Raw genomic sequence first — 16,303 nt, 5'->3', positions numbered from 1 at the left:
CTTTGCCTACTGATGAATAACCTCAAAAGTAAGAAACAGTTGGGAAAAAAATACAGCAAATCCTTGCTTTGTTTCTGTTCAATTCAACAATGGACCCAACTAGCCATGTCCAAGGAGTTGACAGGTCATGTAACGCTGTCTTTTTCTTTTACTATTTTCCAACAAGGCAACCGAGGCCCTAAGATCTCTGCCTAAGGCCTCCCACAGTCCAGGATTCCAGACCAGTCCATGACTTGCCCAAGCAATGCGCCTTCAGAACACTGTTGTGGGGCTTCCTCACATGGGATGTGGGGTAAGAGGAACAAGACCGTGGCACGTAGAGTGAGTCTGTGTGTTTCTCTAAGCCTTGATTTCCCCACCTGACCAGAAGGAAAACAATCTCCCTCACATGGCTGTATACTGTTGGATGAAGTAACGACTATAAACATGTTCTGGTGAGTTCTAAGGTGCTAGGCAAATGCTATGCTTCTTCACCTCACAACTCACATTCTGACATTGGAAAAATACAGATTCCTTCTGGAATATAAAGCTTTTATACAGAGTCCCTTCGACTACTCTCTTCAAGGGTTGGGATCATGCTAATCATTTCACTACGAATTCCGTGGCACATGGCCTGTTATAAAGAATGCTCAGGGGCACCTGGGTGGCTCAGTTGAGTGAGCACCCAACTTCAGCTCAGGTCGTGATCTCACGGTTTGTTAGTTCGAGTCCTGCGTCGGGCTCTGTGCTGACAGCTCAGAGCCTGGAGCCTGCTTTGGATTCTGTGTCTCCTTCTCTTTCTGCCTCTCTCCCCGCCCTCAAAAATAAGTAAACATTTAAAAAAAGAGTGCTCAAAAATTTTTTCTTTGTTAGACTTTTCTCGAATGTCTGCCATGTGCCAGACACTACGTTATTTGCCTACATATCTCATTTAACCCTACCTACCCTGTTTTCCTAAGCCGAGGAGCCAAAATTAGCATCATTTTATGCATAGGAAGACTGGGGTGTATGGGGTTGATTGACTTGTCCCAGGCCCCACAGCTGGACGTTGGCAGAGTGGGGATTCCAATCCAGGACACTCAGCTTGGAGGCATCACATTATACTGCTGCTAGTGACAATGACACTGCTGAGCCTGTCACACCAAAACTGAAAGACGGGCAATCGCAAGGACCGAAAGCCATATGAAAATGAAGGAAAGAATAGAAAAAAAAATCAACAATTCATAAAATGCTGTTATGCATCAGAAACAGTGCCGTGTACTTTCCCTAGAGTCAATTCACTTAATTTCAGGGGATGGGACTGTACAGATGTGGAGAAAGCTCAGAGAGGTTATTTATTTGCCAGAAGTCACAGAGGTGGTCGTTATCACAGCCAGGGTATGCATCTAGTTATTTCTTACTCCCAGGCAGATATTCTGCACCAAGAGTCCACCCAGAAAATAAGCCAATCAGTCACCCGAATAACACTGAGCTTTTTCAAGAAGGTATATATATTTTGACTCAGATATTCTCCTTCTTGAGATTATCCCTAGAGAACTACAAAGGACTCATCCAGATTTTTTTTTCAGATTTTAAAATTTTCTTTTTTCTTTCTTTCTTCCTTCCTTTCTTTCTTTCTTTCTTTCTTTCTTTCTTTCTTTTTCTTTCTCTTTTTTATTAAATAGAACTTATTGTCAAATTGGTTTCCTTATAACACCTAGTGCTCATCCCAACAGGTGCCCTCCTCAGTGCCCATCACCCACTTTCCCCTCTCCCCCATCCCTCCATCAACCCTCAGTTTGTTCTCTGTATTTAAGAGTCTCTTATGGTTTGCCTCCTTCCCTCTCTGTAACTTTTTTTTCCCTCCCCCCCCCCCACCATGGTCTTCTGTTAAGTTTCTCAGGATCCACATAAGAGTGAAAACATATGGGACCTGTCTTTCTCTGCCTGACTTATTTCACTTAGCATAATACTCTCCAGTTCCATCCACATTGCTACAAATGGCCAGATTTCATTCTTTCTCATTGCCAAGTAGTATTCTATTGTATATATAAACCACATCTTCTTTATCCATTTGTCAGTTGACAGACATTTAGGCTCTTTCCATAATTTGGCTATTGTTGAAACTGCGCTATAAACATTGGGATACATGTGCCCCTATTCATCAGACAGTCTCTTCAACATATGGTGCTGGGAGAACTAGACAGCAACATGCAGAAGAATGAAACTAGATCACTTTCTTACACCATACACAAAAATAAACTCAAAATGGATGAGGGACCTGAATGCGAGACAGAAAACCATCAAAACCCTAGAGGAGAAAACAGGAGAAACCTCTTTGACCTCAGTTGCAACAATTTCTTACTTGACTCATCTCCAAAGGCAAGAGAATTAAAAGCAAAAATGAACTACTGGGACCTCAACAAGATAAAAAGCTTCTGAACTGCAAAGGAAACAATCAATAAAACTAAAAGGCAACCGACAGAATGGGAAAAGATATTTGCAAATGACATATCGGATAAAGGGCTAGTATCCAAAATCTATAAAGAACTCATCAAACTCCACACCCGAAAAACAAATAATCCAGTAAAGAAATGGGCAGAAGACATGAATAGACACTTCTCCAAAGAAGACATCCAGATGGCCAACAGATACATGCAACAATGCTCAACGTCACTCCTCATCAGGGAAATACAATGTAAACAAAACTAAAAGGCAACTGATAGAATGGATAACAATATTTGAAAATGGCATATAAGATAAAGGGTTAGTATCCAAAATCTATAAAGAACTCACTAAACTCAATACCTGAAAAACAAATAATCCAGTGAAGAAATGGGCAGAAGACATGAATAGACACTTTCCCAAAGACATCCAGATGGCCAACAGACATATGAAAAGATGCTCAATGTCGCTCCTCATCAGGGAAACACCAATCAAAACCACACTCAGATACCACCTCACACCAGTCAGACGGGCTAAAATGAACAAATCGGGAGACTATAGATGCTGGAGAGGATGTGGATAAACAGGAACCCTCTTGTACTGTTGGTGGGAATGCAAACTGGTGCAGCCGTTCTGGAAAACACTGTGGAGGTTCCTCAAAAAATCATCCGGATTTTTAATGGAGCAATATGACTGCTAGCCCACAAAGAGAAAGGGTTAAACAGACCGTGATGTGGATACCACCCAATTCTGTCCAGTAGTCAAAGAGAATGAAGGCAAAAGACACCTACAGATATGGAAGGTTCTCCAAAACGTATTATTAGTTGGACACCAAACTGTGATATGGCTTGATAGCATCCCACAGAATGAACTGATAATGATGTGTGGACATATAAATACATACCAATGAATCTACCAAAGGTCAAGGAGAAATGGCCTGGAATATCAGACAGACAGCGGTGCCTATCTGGTGGTGTGTGTGGGGTGGTGATGGTGGTGGCGGTGGTGGCTTGGGGTTGGGACATGGTCAAAGGGATGCTCCTTTTTCTGTGGTTTTGAGTTTTTACAGTGAGAATTTACATTTCAATGAGAAGCAATGCAGCACAGCAGTTAAGGGCACAGGTGCTAGAGCCAGTCCGAATCCCAGCTCTGGAGCTTACCAGCCCTCGCCTGGCCAAGAGCATTGACCTCCCTGGTCTAGCGCCCCTGCCTCATAACAAAGGCGTCCATCTCTCCCAGAACTGTCCACCTGTTGGGACAAGCCAAGAGTTAGCATGTACGGGTAGGAAGAGATGCTGGGCTGAGTGTGAAGGCTGGCTGTGACCCTCACTCAACCTCTGGACAAGCTGCCTCTCCCCCTCAGCCTTGGTTTGCTCTTCTGTAAAATGGACAGAAGGCCTACTTGGCAGAGTTGGAACAGAATGAAATGAGATCACACAGTCGAAGCCTCCATGTGAGTTGGGCAGGCAGTAAGAAGAGGCGGTCCCTCAGGAGAAGGAATCTTCCAGAAACCCCCTGCCTCTTCACAGTCTCCAGGAGGAACTTCTAACCACGTGTATCCTAATGTAAGAAATATATCCTTTGCAGGGGGGTTGTTTTGTCTGTGAGTCCATTCCCCCCATCTCAATGGAAGGAGAAATAGTGCCCCCTTTTTAAAGCAGCGTTAAGATTTTCAAAGGAAAAAAAAAAGACATTTTAAAGTATGAACAAAATTAATTCTGGGTTTTGTGTAATAGTGGGCAATTTAGCAGGCTAATTGTACAGTGTTATGGGAATGTTCATATTTATATTCTAAGTCATGGCTCGAAGCATGGGCTCTGGAGCAAGTGTGACCCAGACAAGCTGTTTATTCTCTCTACGCCTATTCCTTCCATTGTATATGGGAAAACATGAGAGTCGTTGGCTTGGGGTGGCTGTGAGGTTTAAATAATGCAGGCACAACACTCAGAGCAGTTCCCAGCACATGGGTGAGCGCCCAATAAATGTTATGGGCTAGGTAGAAATACCTCGCTTAGATTCCCCCAAACCATTCAGGTAGCTTAATGCAATAGAGTAAGGTTTAAAAATATGGATAAAGAATGGGGCGCCTGGGTGGCGCAGTCGGTTAAGCGTCCGACTTCAGCCAGGTCACGATCTCACGGTCCGGGAGTTCGAGCCCCGCGTCAGGCTCTGGGCTGATGGCTCGGAGCCTGGAGCCTGTTTCTGATGCTGTGTCTCCCTCTCTCTCTGCCCCTCCCCCGTTCATGCTCTGTCTCTCTCTGTCGCAAAAATAAATAAACGTTGAAAAAAAAATTAAAAAAAAATATGGATAAAGAAATCCGATTGAGTTACGGGAAGTCAGAGGTGGGATAGTGGCTAAAGCTTCAGGGAAAGTCAGGAAGCAGATATTCAGGCCCTAAACTCTCCACAGTTGCCGACAGAGGATCACAAGTCGAGCTCTGAGTTATGTAGTAGCCCGGGCCAAAAGAAAATCCCAGAGACGGTGCTGTGCACAAGGTAGAAGCGTGCCTTAAGGTGAAGGAAAACGACACTGTGCGTGACGGAGACGTCTGAGAGGCGGTGGAGGGCAGCAATGTGAACAAACTGATCTATGATGATGGTACCAGCAAGCTTCCTAAAATAGCTGTTTCTTTAGGGGGCTCCCATGCCAGCCACAGGGTGATGGAAATGCAGAGCAGTGAGTTACATTAATTTATATTCCTCTAACTCGGCGAAATACCGTCCAGTCGTTAAATGTGAAAACAGTCCAACACCACGGTACAGGTCGGAGAAAAGCAAAGCGCAGATGTGCACGCACGGCGACTTGAGGCGTGTCAGCCGCACAACGCGAGGACAGACACCGGGAGGAAACGGAGCGTTGTGTTCAGAAGAAACTTTTCTCTGATTATTACGAGTAAGACTTTTGTTGCAGAACAGTTGTGACACACACAAAGATGGAAAGCAGATCAGACTCCCGGGCAATAAGCAGTATCTCTGATGCGTTTTGATGTATTTTCATTTTTGCCTTCTTTTTACCTCTCCCTCTCTCCCCATTGCTGAGTTTACAGAATTAGGATCCCACCTCTAAATCCCCCCCCCCATTCTTTCCTATTTTTAACATTTTATGGGTGGCCTTGAAAATCCATTAATATAGTTTTAATTGAGTTTAACAAGAAATAATTGCAACCACTAAACCCCCCCCCCCCAAAAAAAAAACAAAACAAAAAAGTGCCTGTGCCTCCCTGAGTTTTTATTTTGGAAAAAAAAAATCCTAACTCTGTGATGTGGTAGCAATTATTTTTAAGCTTTATTTGCAGTGTGGGGGTGGATCTCAGAAACCAGGTCACTGTCGATCTGACTTTTCTCTGGAGATGAGGCTATCCCATTTAGGAGAACGGCTCGTGGAGCCCTGTTGTCTATGCCTGCTTTCAAACTCAGGAGCTGGAAATGAACCCTCTGAGTTTGATCCTGCCTGACTGATAAAATATAGCTAATATTTTAGCTACGTACGCCACTCAGATAGCATCCTGGAAAGAACGTGTCCCACACAGCAGCTAATCATCGATGACAATCCTTACGCCTTCCCAGGCTACCTTTGCCTTGGCAACTTCAACATCTCCCAACCAGTTTCTTGTGGGGATAGAAAGGAGGATGCTGTGATCTTATCAACTCTCAGGTAGTCAGTTGATAGATATGTAATATAAAATATCTGTATCTTATATGCAGTATTTTAAATATGCCTAGATACACACACACATATGTATCAGAGATAAAACTGTGGGCTCCAAGTCTTTTGAGCTGTAACCTCTTACACCCAGCTGCCTCACTGGCACGCCGCTGGGGAGAGGCAACCCCAGATACCACACTTAGTAACTCTACAAGGTAGTGACTTGGTTAAATAGCCTGTTGAGTAATTTAGTTAACCTCAGTTCTTCATCCCTTAAAGGAGACACCCAGCTCGGCAGCATGCTGTCAGGATTAAACGGGATTATTATGCATGTGAAACGTTTGGGGCTGCGTCTCACCAACTGCTGGGTCTCAACAGATGCAGAGGGGAGGTGGATGCCCAATGATGGGGTCCCAGAGACACTTCCAATTAAGCCTGCACAAAACCTCCTCCATGCCTCGTCTCCTCCGGGGCACGCCTTCTGAAATGCCCTTCCTCTTCAGACGGGACACCATCTCCCAACATTCAAAGAACCTCTCAGAAGCCACGGACTACCTCTACCTGAGTCACCAGAAGTGCTAATAAAACCATGGATTCCTGAGCCCCAGAGGCTTGGGGACCCTGTGCTCCAGAACAGGGGCTCAGTGCTCCCCTTTACCGCGAAGGCAGTGCCGCGAAGCTACGTAAGTAGCTGCCTGATTTTATTTTTACCGACACATCCCTGAGCACGACGTGAGGCCTGCAGTAAATGTTTATCGGTCCAAAGGCAACCCTCCCTTCCCATCCTTCTCTCCAAATACTCAATGTAAGGGAAGCTGAAAGATGCCTGCCTGTTTCCCAACACTCTTGGGTGGGACAGGAAATCAGATAGATAGGGGACGGCGTGGCCAAGGGCTAAAGAAGGATGCTTCCAAAGGAAATTAGGACTTTTCATAAACGTATATACAAATAACTGTACACGAACATCAGTGAAGATAAATAGAAACCATCCCACTGTGTCTTGAAAATTAGGCTCTGAGGAGTCCTGGGGATGTTGACGGTTTAATTTAAATCTGCCGTAAAATGCTGGGCTTGCAAGTTTGCCCATTTGCTAAAACCGCTTGGAGAACATGAGCTTCTCATGACGGAGCATTTGTAAATCTAAATCTGCCTCTGCTCATTTCAGCTCCCTCTTCTAGAGCGGATGTCTTCAAACCTGGATGAGCGCAGGTCAGAGTTACCGAAGAGCTTGCTCTGGCATGCCGATTCCCAGGCTGCCGCCCCCCGACATTCTGATTCTGTCGGCTCAGTGGGGCTCAGGAACCCACATTTTTTTTTTTAATTTTTTTTTCAACGTTTATTTATTTTTGGGACAGAGACAGAGCATGAACGGGGACGGGCAGAGAGAGAGGGAGACACAGAATCGGAAACAGGCTCCAGGCTCTGAGCCATCAGCCCAGAGCCTGACGCGGGGCTCGAACTCCCGGGCCGCGAGATTGTGACCTGGCTGAAGTCGGACGCTTAACCGACTGCGCCACCCAGGCGCCCCAGGAACCCACATTTTTATTAGCACCTCTACTGACTCAGACTCAGGCCACCCTTGGAGGAGTACTGGTCTAGAAACCCGGGGTCACAAACCGCTCACCCACCTCTGATTCAGGAGAGCCCCTACCTGTCACAACAGACCCAATCCTGAAAAACCCTACCTCTGTCCATGTTTGCACGTCAAATCTTGTTTCCTCGTTGATTTGCCTGCTGATTTCTGGAATGGTTTATCTCGACTTAACGTTTCAGTAAACAATGAAACTTAACTTAGTTTCAGGTTTCTCTCTACCTCTGGTCTTAAGGCAATTAGGGATCCCAGAGATAAGCTACGTGGTTACATTGACTGGTCTACTTTTTATATGTTGTCTCAATAGAATGTGTTTAAGGAATCCCTTTAGAACAGTAGTTCTCAAAGTTCAGCATGTATCAAAATCACCTGGAGAAGAAGGATGCTTGTTAAAATGCAGACTCACAGGGGCGCCTGGGTGGCTCAGCTAGTTGAACATCTGACCTCGGCTCAGGTCATGATCTCGGAGGTCCATGAGTTTGAGCCCCATGTCAGGCTCTGTGCTCACGGCTCGGAGCCTGGAGCCTGCCTCAGATTCGGTATCTCCCTCTCTCTCTCTGCCCCTCCCCTGCCTGCGTTCTTTCTCTCTCTCAAAAATAAACAAAACATTAAAAAAATTTAATTTTAAAATGTTCTCAAGTTTAACAATTCAGGGGTGCATAGGACACCTCTCTCTACCTTCCAGAAGATTGGAATCTTCTGGAGATGCTGCAGTGAAGGAGGGGAATGGCTGGGTGCTGGGTATGTGAGGAGTTCATTTTGTTACTGTTATTCCTTCAACAATACAGCCTCATGATATTTACTCTTGTGAAATTATTGCCTAAGGCACATCATGTTTTAAAATAACCTATTTCCTAGTGGCAAGTTTTAAAAGGAGACGAGATGTGAGAGGTAAGGAAAAGATAAGAAGCAAGGTGAGGCAGACACTTGACTTTGATGAAGTCTTGGAGGAGGAGCAGATGAGACCCCCATGGAGTTGCTGGGATCCTGGTACCATTCTGTGGTGGCAGGTTCCCACATTTTGCTTCTCATAATCATGTTGAGGGGTTGAAGTCACATCATATCAGGTCGTGCCCCTTCCCTGCTCTATCTTTCTAAAATAAAAAAAAATGCAACTGGGATAGAAGAAAATTCAAGAAAGGAATCTCTCTTTTCGGAGTAGAGAAGGACTTCTGAATTACAACTCATAACCCAGAAGACTTAAAAAAAAAACTGATAAATTTGACTACAAAAAAAAAAAAATCGGCATGGAAAAAAAAAATACCATCTGGAAGCTCCAAAGACCAGAAAGCTGGGAACACCATTTGTAACTACACCACAAATAAAGGGCTTATTTCTGCACTACAAAAATTAATAAGAAAAAGACCAAGAGACCAATCGAGAAAATAATGAACGTTTTCAAAAAAGGAGCTACAGAAGGCTTTTAATTATGCATAGATTGATCTGGAGGGACACAGGATGGTCAGGAGATGTGGTTGCTGTTGGGGATACTTGGCAGAGGAGAAACAGTGTGGGGGGAAGGTTCTTCACTGTTCATCTTTTTATACAATACTTTTTGATTTGGAATTATGTAATGTATTCTCGATTCAAATTTTAATTTAATTAATTTAAATAATTAACCAAGCAGTTCTTTAAAAAAGATCCATACAGGGGTGCCTGGGTGGCTCAGTCAGTTAAGCGTCCAACTTTGGCTCAGGTCATGATCTCACAGTTCATGAGTCCGAGCCCCGTGTTGGGCTCTGTGCCGACAGCTCAGAGCCTGGAGCCTGCTTCGGATTCTATGTGTCCCTCTCTGTACCCCTCCCCTGCTTGTGCTCTCTCTCTCTCTCTCTCCATAAATAAATAAATAAATAAATAAATAAATAAATAAATAAATAAATAATTTTAAAAAAAGACTCATACTCCTCCAACTCTGGTTTCTGAGCTTGCTGTAATAGCACAAATTATCTCTCACATGGAAAACTGAGTCTAGAGTAAAGCTGCCAGCTGCCCAGGTTTGCTGGGATGGATGTCGTAATTATTATATGGCTTCCAGAAAACAATGTGTACGATTTATGGCTAGGAACCGTTTCCATTCCTCGACTCCTTTTTGTTCATATTGTTTTTAAAAAAAAAAAATGGGAAAGCAAGAAAACAACTCATTTGCTGCACTGGGTGACAGATGGATAGAGACGGGGCCAGCTCGACTCTGCTCGCTCTTTCTAACCACTGTCATCCACATTTGCGTTCATGGTCCGTCCAAACTGACAGTGTATGTTGAAGAAAAGACCATGGCAGAAACAAACATACAAAACCCATATCTGGGGCTCAACTGGAAAGTCATCAGAATTTTCTGGTATCTACCGAGATCAAACACACATGCATTTTACAGCTCGGCGATTCCTGTCTTAAGTATGTATCAGGGGCGGTGTACTCCCTTGTGCAGCGAGGGCATGTGTGAGAATGCCCCTAGAAGCATTACCCCAAACATCCCCGAATGGGACGCCACCCCAACGTTCACGACTAGCAGACGAGGATGACTCTGTGGCATGTCCCCGCAGTGGACTTCCACACCGCCACGGCAATGACAGACCTGCAGTGACACGTGGCGGTCTCGCAAACAGACTGCTGGGCTGAAAGAAGGCGAGTGGAAAAGAAGACGTCCGGTGTGATCTTACTGAGATGCTAGAATAACAGCCTCCTTAGAAGCGAGGCTGGTGGCGGGGGGAAAAGGGCGTGGCAGGGTTTCTAGGGATTGGCTACGGATGGTCAGTTTGGACAAAGCCGTCAAGCACTGTCCTTAATGTGTGTATCTTCTCTGCATTTGTGTCCGGCCTCGATGAGATGTTTTAAAAATCACCCTGAGCTAGAATGCGCAGCACGTGAACGAGTCTGGGGTAAGTCATGCGCTCGACTTCTCAAGACGTGTGGTCCCAGCCCCTGCTGAGATACCAAAGAGATTCCAAAGAGACTGAAGGGACAAAATGCGACCGGCCAAAGCTCCTGGAAATCGTGCGGAGGTTGGGCTTGAGGGTTTAGACGGGGTCCCTAAGAAAGAGGCTGTGGACGAAACTACGGGATGATGCACAACAGTCATGTCTCACACCCCCCAAGACGCATTTTGCACATCCCCAGCATTTTGAAGAGGCCACAGAAGAGAATTTAACCTTTACACCAACTAAGAGCACTGGCAGTCGGGTCGTGTCTGTGCAAAATGCTTTCCAGCACATCTTCCCTCAATCCTCACAAAACCCCTACGAATTAGGTCCCGTTAGGATTTCCATCTTACATATGAGGCTGGGAACAACTCAGCGTCTGTCCCAAGCCACACACGGTATCAACGGGGGGAGGAGAGGCACACTCCAGCTTCACCTCCCGAGATCCTAGCCTCTGCGGTCTTTTCTCAGCAGGTCCTCCCTCTGACCAGGCTGCACTCTGCAGTGCCAACAGGTGGACGGGGACATCGGCTGCACCTTTAGAGATGCTGCTCTTCTCTCCAGCTTTCCTTTCTGCTTCTTCAGTGCTACACTATCAGCTTTTACATACAGCCACTCGCCAAAAACTCCTACCCCAAATCAGATAAAAGTCTGCAGCACTCTGTTTTCAGCACTTTCGAGAGGCTAACAGACCCTTTAGATCTTTCTCTCTGGCTGAAATATCCCACAGGGTTGCACCAACTTCTTTATCAGTTGAAGAAACCCCTCTGGTTCTCTGCATTTTCAAGCGTCCTGGATTTGTGTTTCCTTAACACGACTCAGAAGGAAACCTGTGGTGCTCATGAGATGAACAAAAAGAGCCCTCACGTGGGGTTCATCTGAACCACAGCCACTTTCCAGAAAACACAGCTGCGAAGGCAGGTAAGCACCAAGGCACGCAGAGTCATTTGCTGTGAGGTTTATGGGCTGGCAGGCCTGCAGAGAAGAAAACAAATCCCCATCATCCTTACCCAGTTTTCAAGCTGACCAAGGCATCTTCCACTCCCTTCTGATTGAATTTGGTCATGTACTGATGCATGTAGGGGTAGTTATTACGAATGTTTCTCTCGGTACTGCCGTTAGGCACCGTGCCAAATCGGAAAGGTGGGGAATAGTCGTGAGGTCTCTGAAACTGGAGAGACAGACAGACAGACAGACAGGACAGAGACAAAGAAAGAAGGAGGAGAAGTCAGCCACCATTGTGTCTTGTGTCGGGAGTTAAACATATGCACGCCCTAGCACAGGACAGCTGAAAAACCGTTCATTTCTGTTTCCTTTTTTATTTAATCCCACCTGCCACTGGCCCGTGAGCTCTGAGAGGTCAGAAACAGTGTCTGTCTCGTTCCCAACTGTCCCCCCAGTGGCGAGCACAGGGCCTGGCTGCATGTGCGACAGGCATTTGTTGGATTAACTTTTTTTGGCCCCATTATAGACTGGCCTTGCCGTGGGCACACGGGCCGTGCTCAGGAAACACTCACTGTGCCGAAATGAAGGTGTTACTTTAACTCGGTTCATTTTATCTACCTTCTCATGAAATTTCTGTTTTCCCCACCAATCACTCCCTTGTCTGAACCTCATTCACAATTACCATGACCGCCCCTGGGCAATGATGAACAACACAATGTATCACGCCAGGATACGCCTCCTTGGCCTAAGGATTCTCTTCGGCTGGTTATTTTTACAAACAGCAGACACAGGACAAGGTCTGAAGAGTAAAAGCCCTTTTGTAAGAGACACACTGATATTGGTAGGGGTGTCTGCCTCTCAGCACCTAGAGAAGGAAGATGGCTCATCTCTAGAAACTCTTATTGTTGAAGGCACCAACTTAAGTCTATAGAACAGCCCTCATCCTTGTTTACTGTGCTTTTCCTGACAAGCTCCCCTAACAGGACTCCTCACCCCCGCCCCCTGTGTCTCTCTTTTGTCCTTAGCTGGTGACCGTGGTCAGGTTGGTGGCTTGGGCCATCGCAAAGAGTTACTTGGCTTTCCTGGGCATGTCCCACGTCTACAGAATGTATCCATGCTATTAAACTTTTGTTTGTTTTTCTCCTGTTCATCTGTCTTTTGTTATAGAGGTGTCTCAGCCAAGAACCTACAAGGGTAGAGGGAAAATTATGTTTCCTCCGCTACAGTAACTGTGTTTGCCATTTACTCATTCCCCACTCGCTCATTCATGCATGGCCCACTTATTGGGGACCTAATATATTCCAGGCATAATGGCAGCCTCCACGAACGTTTCTTGAGCTGGAACCATTAGCTTCTTGGGGATGCCCATATCTTGAATGGCTCTCAAGCCTCCATTAAGGTTGGCTGTCCATGCTCCACTTGTCTTTCCTGATTGACTGATATTGTGTTCATAAGTGCAGTGCCTGGGACAGCCCAGCGAGATTAGGAGTCAAGAGTACTAGGTCTGAGTCCCAGAAACAGAATTAAAATCTAGAGTCAGCAGAGGGCAATAGGTACGAGTGTGAGCTCAGGTTCAAAAGTTAAAAAATCAGGTTCTATCATTTATGAACTATGAGACCTTAGATAAGTCACTTTATACTGCCTCCATTTATTTTCCAGATCAGTACTCCTCTTGTAGGGGTTAGTGGGGCATTCTAAAATTGTTAAAATTTGTCAAGTAATTAAAATAGTGCCTGCAACAGAATGAGCACTCAAAAATAGTTATTATTACTTTTCAATTTTATTATCAGCATGGACAAAAAAAAAGTAACCTGGGCTTCATTTTTCCATGAAATAGGAAATTCTGGAACTATATAGTAATGATAATGACTGGCACTTTTTGAGGACTTGCTTAGGGCCAGCATTGTGCCAAGGACTTTACAGATGCTGGAGCATTTAATCTGCACAACGAATCTGCCAGGTAACAAATCTTAGAGGCTCCATTTTACAGTTGGGGAAACTGAGGCTGAGGGAGGTTACATAACCTATTTAGGAGCACACTGCTTGCAAGCAGCAGCCCAGAATTCCATCGCACCTATGCCTGACCTCAGGTTAAAGTCTGAACTCTGTCCTTCCACAAAGTCCATCGCTAGTAACCACTCCTCTTTTAGAGGGAGGACCGTGCAACCCACAGAAGGGAAGGATGCCCAGCAAACCCATGGCGGGACCAGGGCTAGGATCCAGAGGCATCTGAGACTTCTAGGTCAGCATGTCTTACACGCAGCTAAGAACTGCTGGAGAAAGCATCCAAGTTCACCCGAGCCAGACCAACCACAACCATCATTCTTCCTTCCAGACTCACACTTCATTTCACTGTTAATTAAAATTTCTACTTGAAAATTGTGTCCCCTGAATTAGGCAAGCCGCTGTGTAATAAGCAGCCACCACTGCATTTGGGGGAAGTGGCCATACATTGGCCAAATGAGATCTTCCTGCTGGGTGTCTTGCGTTGGTTGAGTGTGTGTGCATGTGTGTGTGTGTGTGTGTGTGTGTGTCTGTGTGTGTGCACATGAACAACAAAATGCTCTTTGCACTCCCTCTGGCGCGCAGTGCCTCAATTCATCACCAAAAGAGGAAGAGGCACCAGCCCCGCTCGTGGGCATGGCAGCTGCCTGCTCTGGGGACACAGGTAAGTACTCTGTATAAATCTAGGTGCTGTGTCAGCTGCTTCTGATCTCCAGAGGCATGGGAGATGGTCCACTTGACCAGATGTCGTCCCCTTCACTCCCCGTCTGCAGCAGAGGGGCCACGTAGCTCTTTACAGGTTTGCTTTGGTCCCTACCTTGGGTTTGCACAGTGACAGAGGCAGATGTTCAGCCTCAGTGGTGAACTTCCACACTTCTCAGGCCTTAACTGTACCATCACCCCCACAAAATTCAGCCCAGCACCGAGATCCAAAAACCTTTCCCACTAGAGTAAAGGCTGTCAAACTTAAAAAAAAATTTTTTTTTTATGTTCATTATGCTTATTTACTTTTGAGAGAGAGAGAGAAAGAGAGAGAGAGAGAACAAGCAGGGGAGGGGCAGAGAGAGGAAGACACAGAATCTGAAGCAGGCTCCAGGCTCTGAGCTGTCAGCACAGAGCCTGACGTGGGGCTCAAACCCACGAACAGTGAGATCATGACCTGCGCTGAAGTTGGATGCTTAACTGACTGGGCCACCCAGGTGCCCCAAGGCTGTCAAACTTTTTACAGCATGACTCTCAAAACACACTCTATGGACTAGGACATTCTTCACGTATACCCTGTCCACACACACACACACACACACACACACACACACACACACACGTGCCACTTCCCTGCACTCTCTCTACATGTGATCTATTCTGATGTCACTGAGATGTTCTATTTCTTTAATAGCCACAACCCTTACATTAATTTCAGGGCTCACTAAAAACCTAGGACCTACAGTGTGAAAAACAGACCGTAGGCACACGAGGCAAGTGTGGGTCATCTCTTAAATCCCAGGGCCTCCCACTGAGGACATTGTCCGTGTAGTTTTCAGAAATGATTTCTTGTGCAACTTTCTCCCAGAGAGTTCTGTGTCCAAAGAGAACAAAACAGATGTGGGCTGTAGCAGAGGAAAGGGTGGTACAGAGATGTCCATGGTCAGCAAGACCACAGAGCAATGTAATCACGACGCTGGGGGTGGAGGGAGTCAGTGGAACTCCCTGGGGCTTCTCTCTCTGAAGACTATACTCCCTGGTCAAGTTCATTGCCTTCACTTGGTCTTAGGCTTAGACAGTTCAGCTCCTCATCTGCCCCTTAGGAATTGAGTCATTTGGGGCAGCTGCCTAAGTTCTCCAAGCCTCAGTTTCTCTATGTGTAAACTGGGGACCGATTTTGCAATTAATCATTTGGTCCTTCAAAGAATACGTGGCTTGATACACATTGCCTCATCACCTGCTGTCACCCAAAGTGACTTTAGCCAAATAATGGAGCCAGTTTCCTTCTAATCTGGAGAACAAAGGATTAGGAGGGTTATATTCTAAACTTTTCTCCCAACAAGTATGTGAACAAGTCTGGAAGTCATCCAAGGGGGCAAGACACGGCAAGCCCTTCAGGACAGAGCAAGTACAGATGCAGATCTGGGGAATAAAATGCTTAGAGTAAATGTGGCAATGGACCAGGACATTTCTTTATTCCTCTTACACATCCAAACTACACATTTATTAAAAATAACTAGGGGCGCCTGGGTGGCTCAGTTGGTTGAGCGTCTGACTTCTGCTGAGGTCATGTTCTTGCAGTTTGTGGGTTCGAGCTCCACGTCAGGTTCTGTGATGACAGCTGGGAGCCTGGAGCCTGCTTCCGATTCTCCATCTACCCCCCCCCCCCCCCGCCCCATCTCTGCCCCTCCCACTTCCCCACCCTGCACTGAGCTCTCGCTCTCTCTCAAAAATAAATAAAGACTAAAAAAAATTGAAAATATATCTGTCTTCTGTGACTACAGATAAGGGTCACTGGCACGTGGAGCTGTATTTCGAATATGGTCTGCTCCTGCTGGTGATGCCCCACGAGCTTCTGGAGGTCAGCATCAACCAACTGCGGCCCTTAGAAGGGAGGAGAGGCTCAGAGGCCTCTGTGCAGCAGGTGCCCACCCAGCAGCAGAACCACAGCACTCTGGGACAGCACAACTCCACGGGGACACATTCGTGGGCTCCGCTACCGAGGCAGGCTCCTGAATTCCCCCCATTGTCACAAGAGGCCAGCTGGTGCAGCGACGCTCCCAGCCCTCAGAGGTGCGGAACAGCTCATGAGGCAGC

The 16,303-nt window shown here is 46.1% G+C and overlaps 1 protein-coding gene across 1 annotated transcript in view; it reads right to left on the bottom strand.

Moving 5' to 3' along the window:
* Positions 1-16,303, bottom strand: part of GRIN2A (glutamate ionotropic receptor NMDA type subunit 2A) — a 520,136-nt gene that overhangs the window by 39,786 nt on the left and 464,047 nt on the right. The window contains exon 10 of the mRNA XM_047839263.1: positions 11,566-11,726. Coding sequence (XP_047695219.1) covers positions 11,566-11,726 — 161 coding nt within the window. The remainder of the gene's footprint in view (positions 1-11,565; positions 11,727-16,303) is intronic.

Source organism: Prionailurus viverrinus, chromosome E3, assembly GCF_022837055.1.
Source record: "Prionailurus viverrinus isolate Anna chromosome E3, UM_Priviv_1.0, whole genome shotgun sequence".
In the NCBI taxonomy this organism is placed as follows: domain Eukaryota; kingdom Metazoa; phylum Chordata; class Mammalia; order Carnivora; family Felidae; genus Prionailurus; species Prionailurus viverrinus.
The sequence above is the reverse complement of the archived record's forward strand: the minus strand, read 5'-3'. Positions and strand labels throughout refer to the sequence as shown.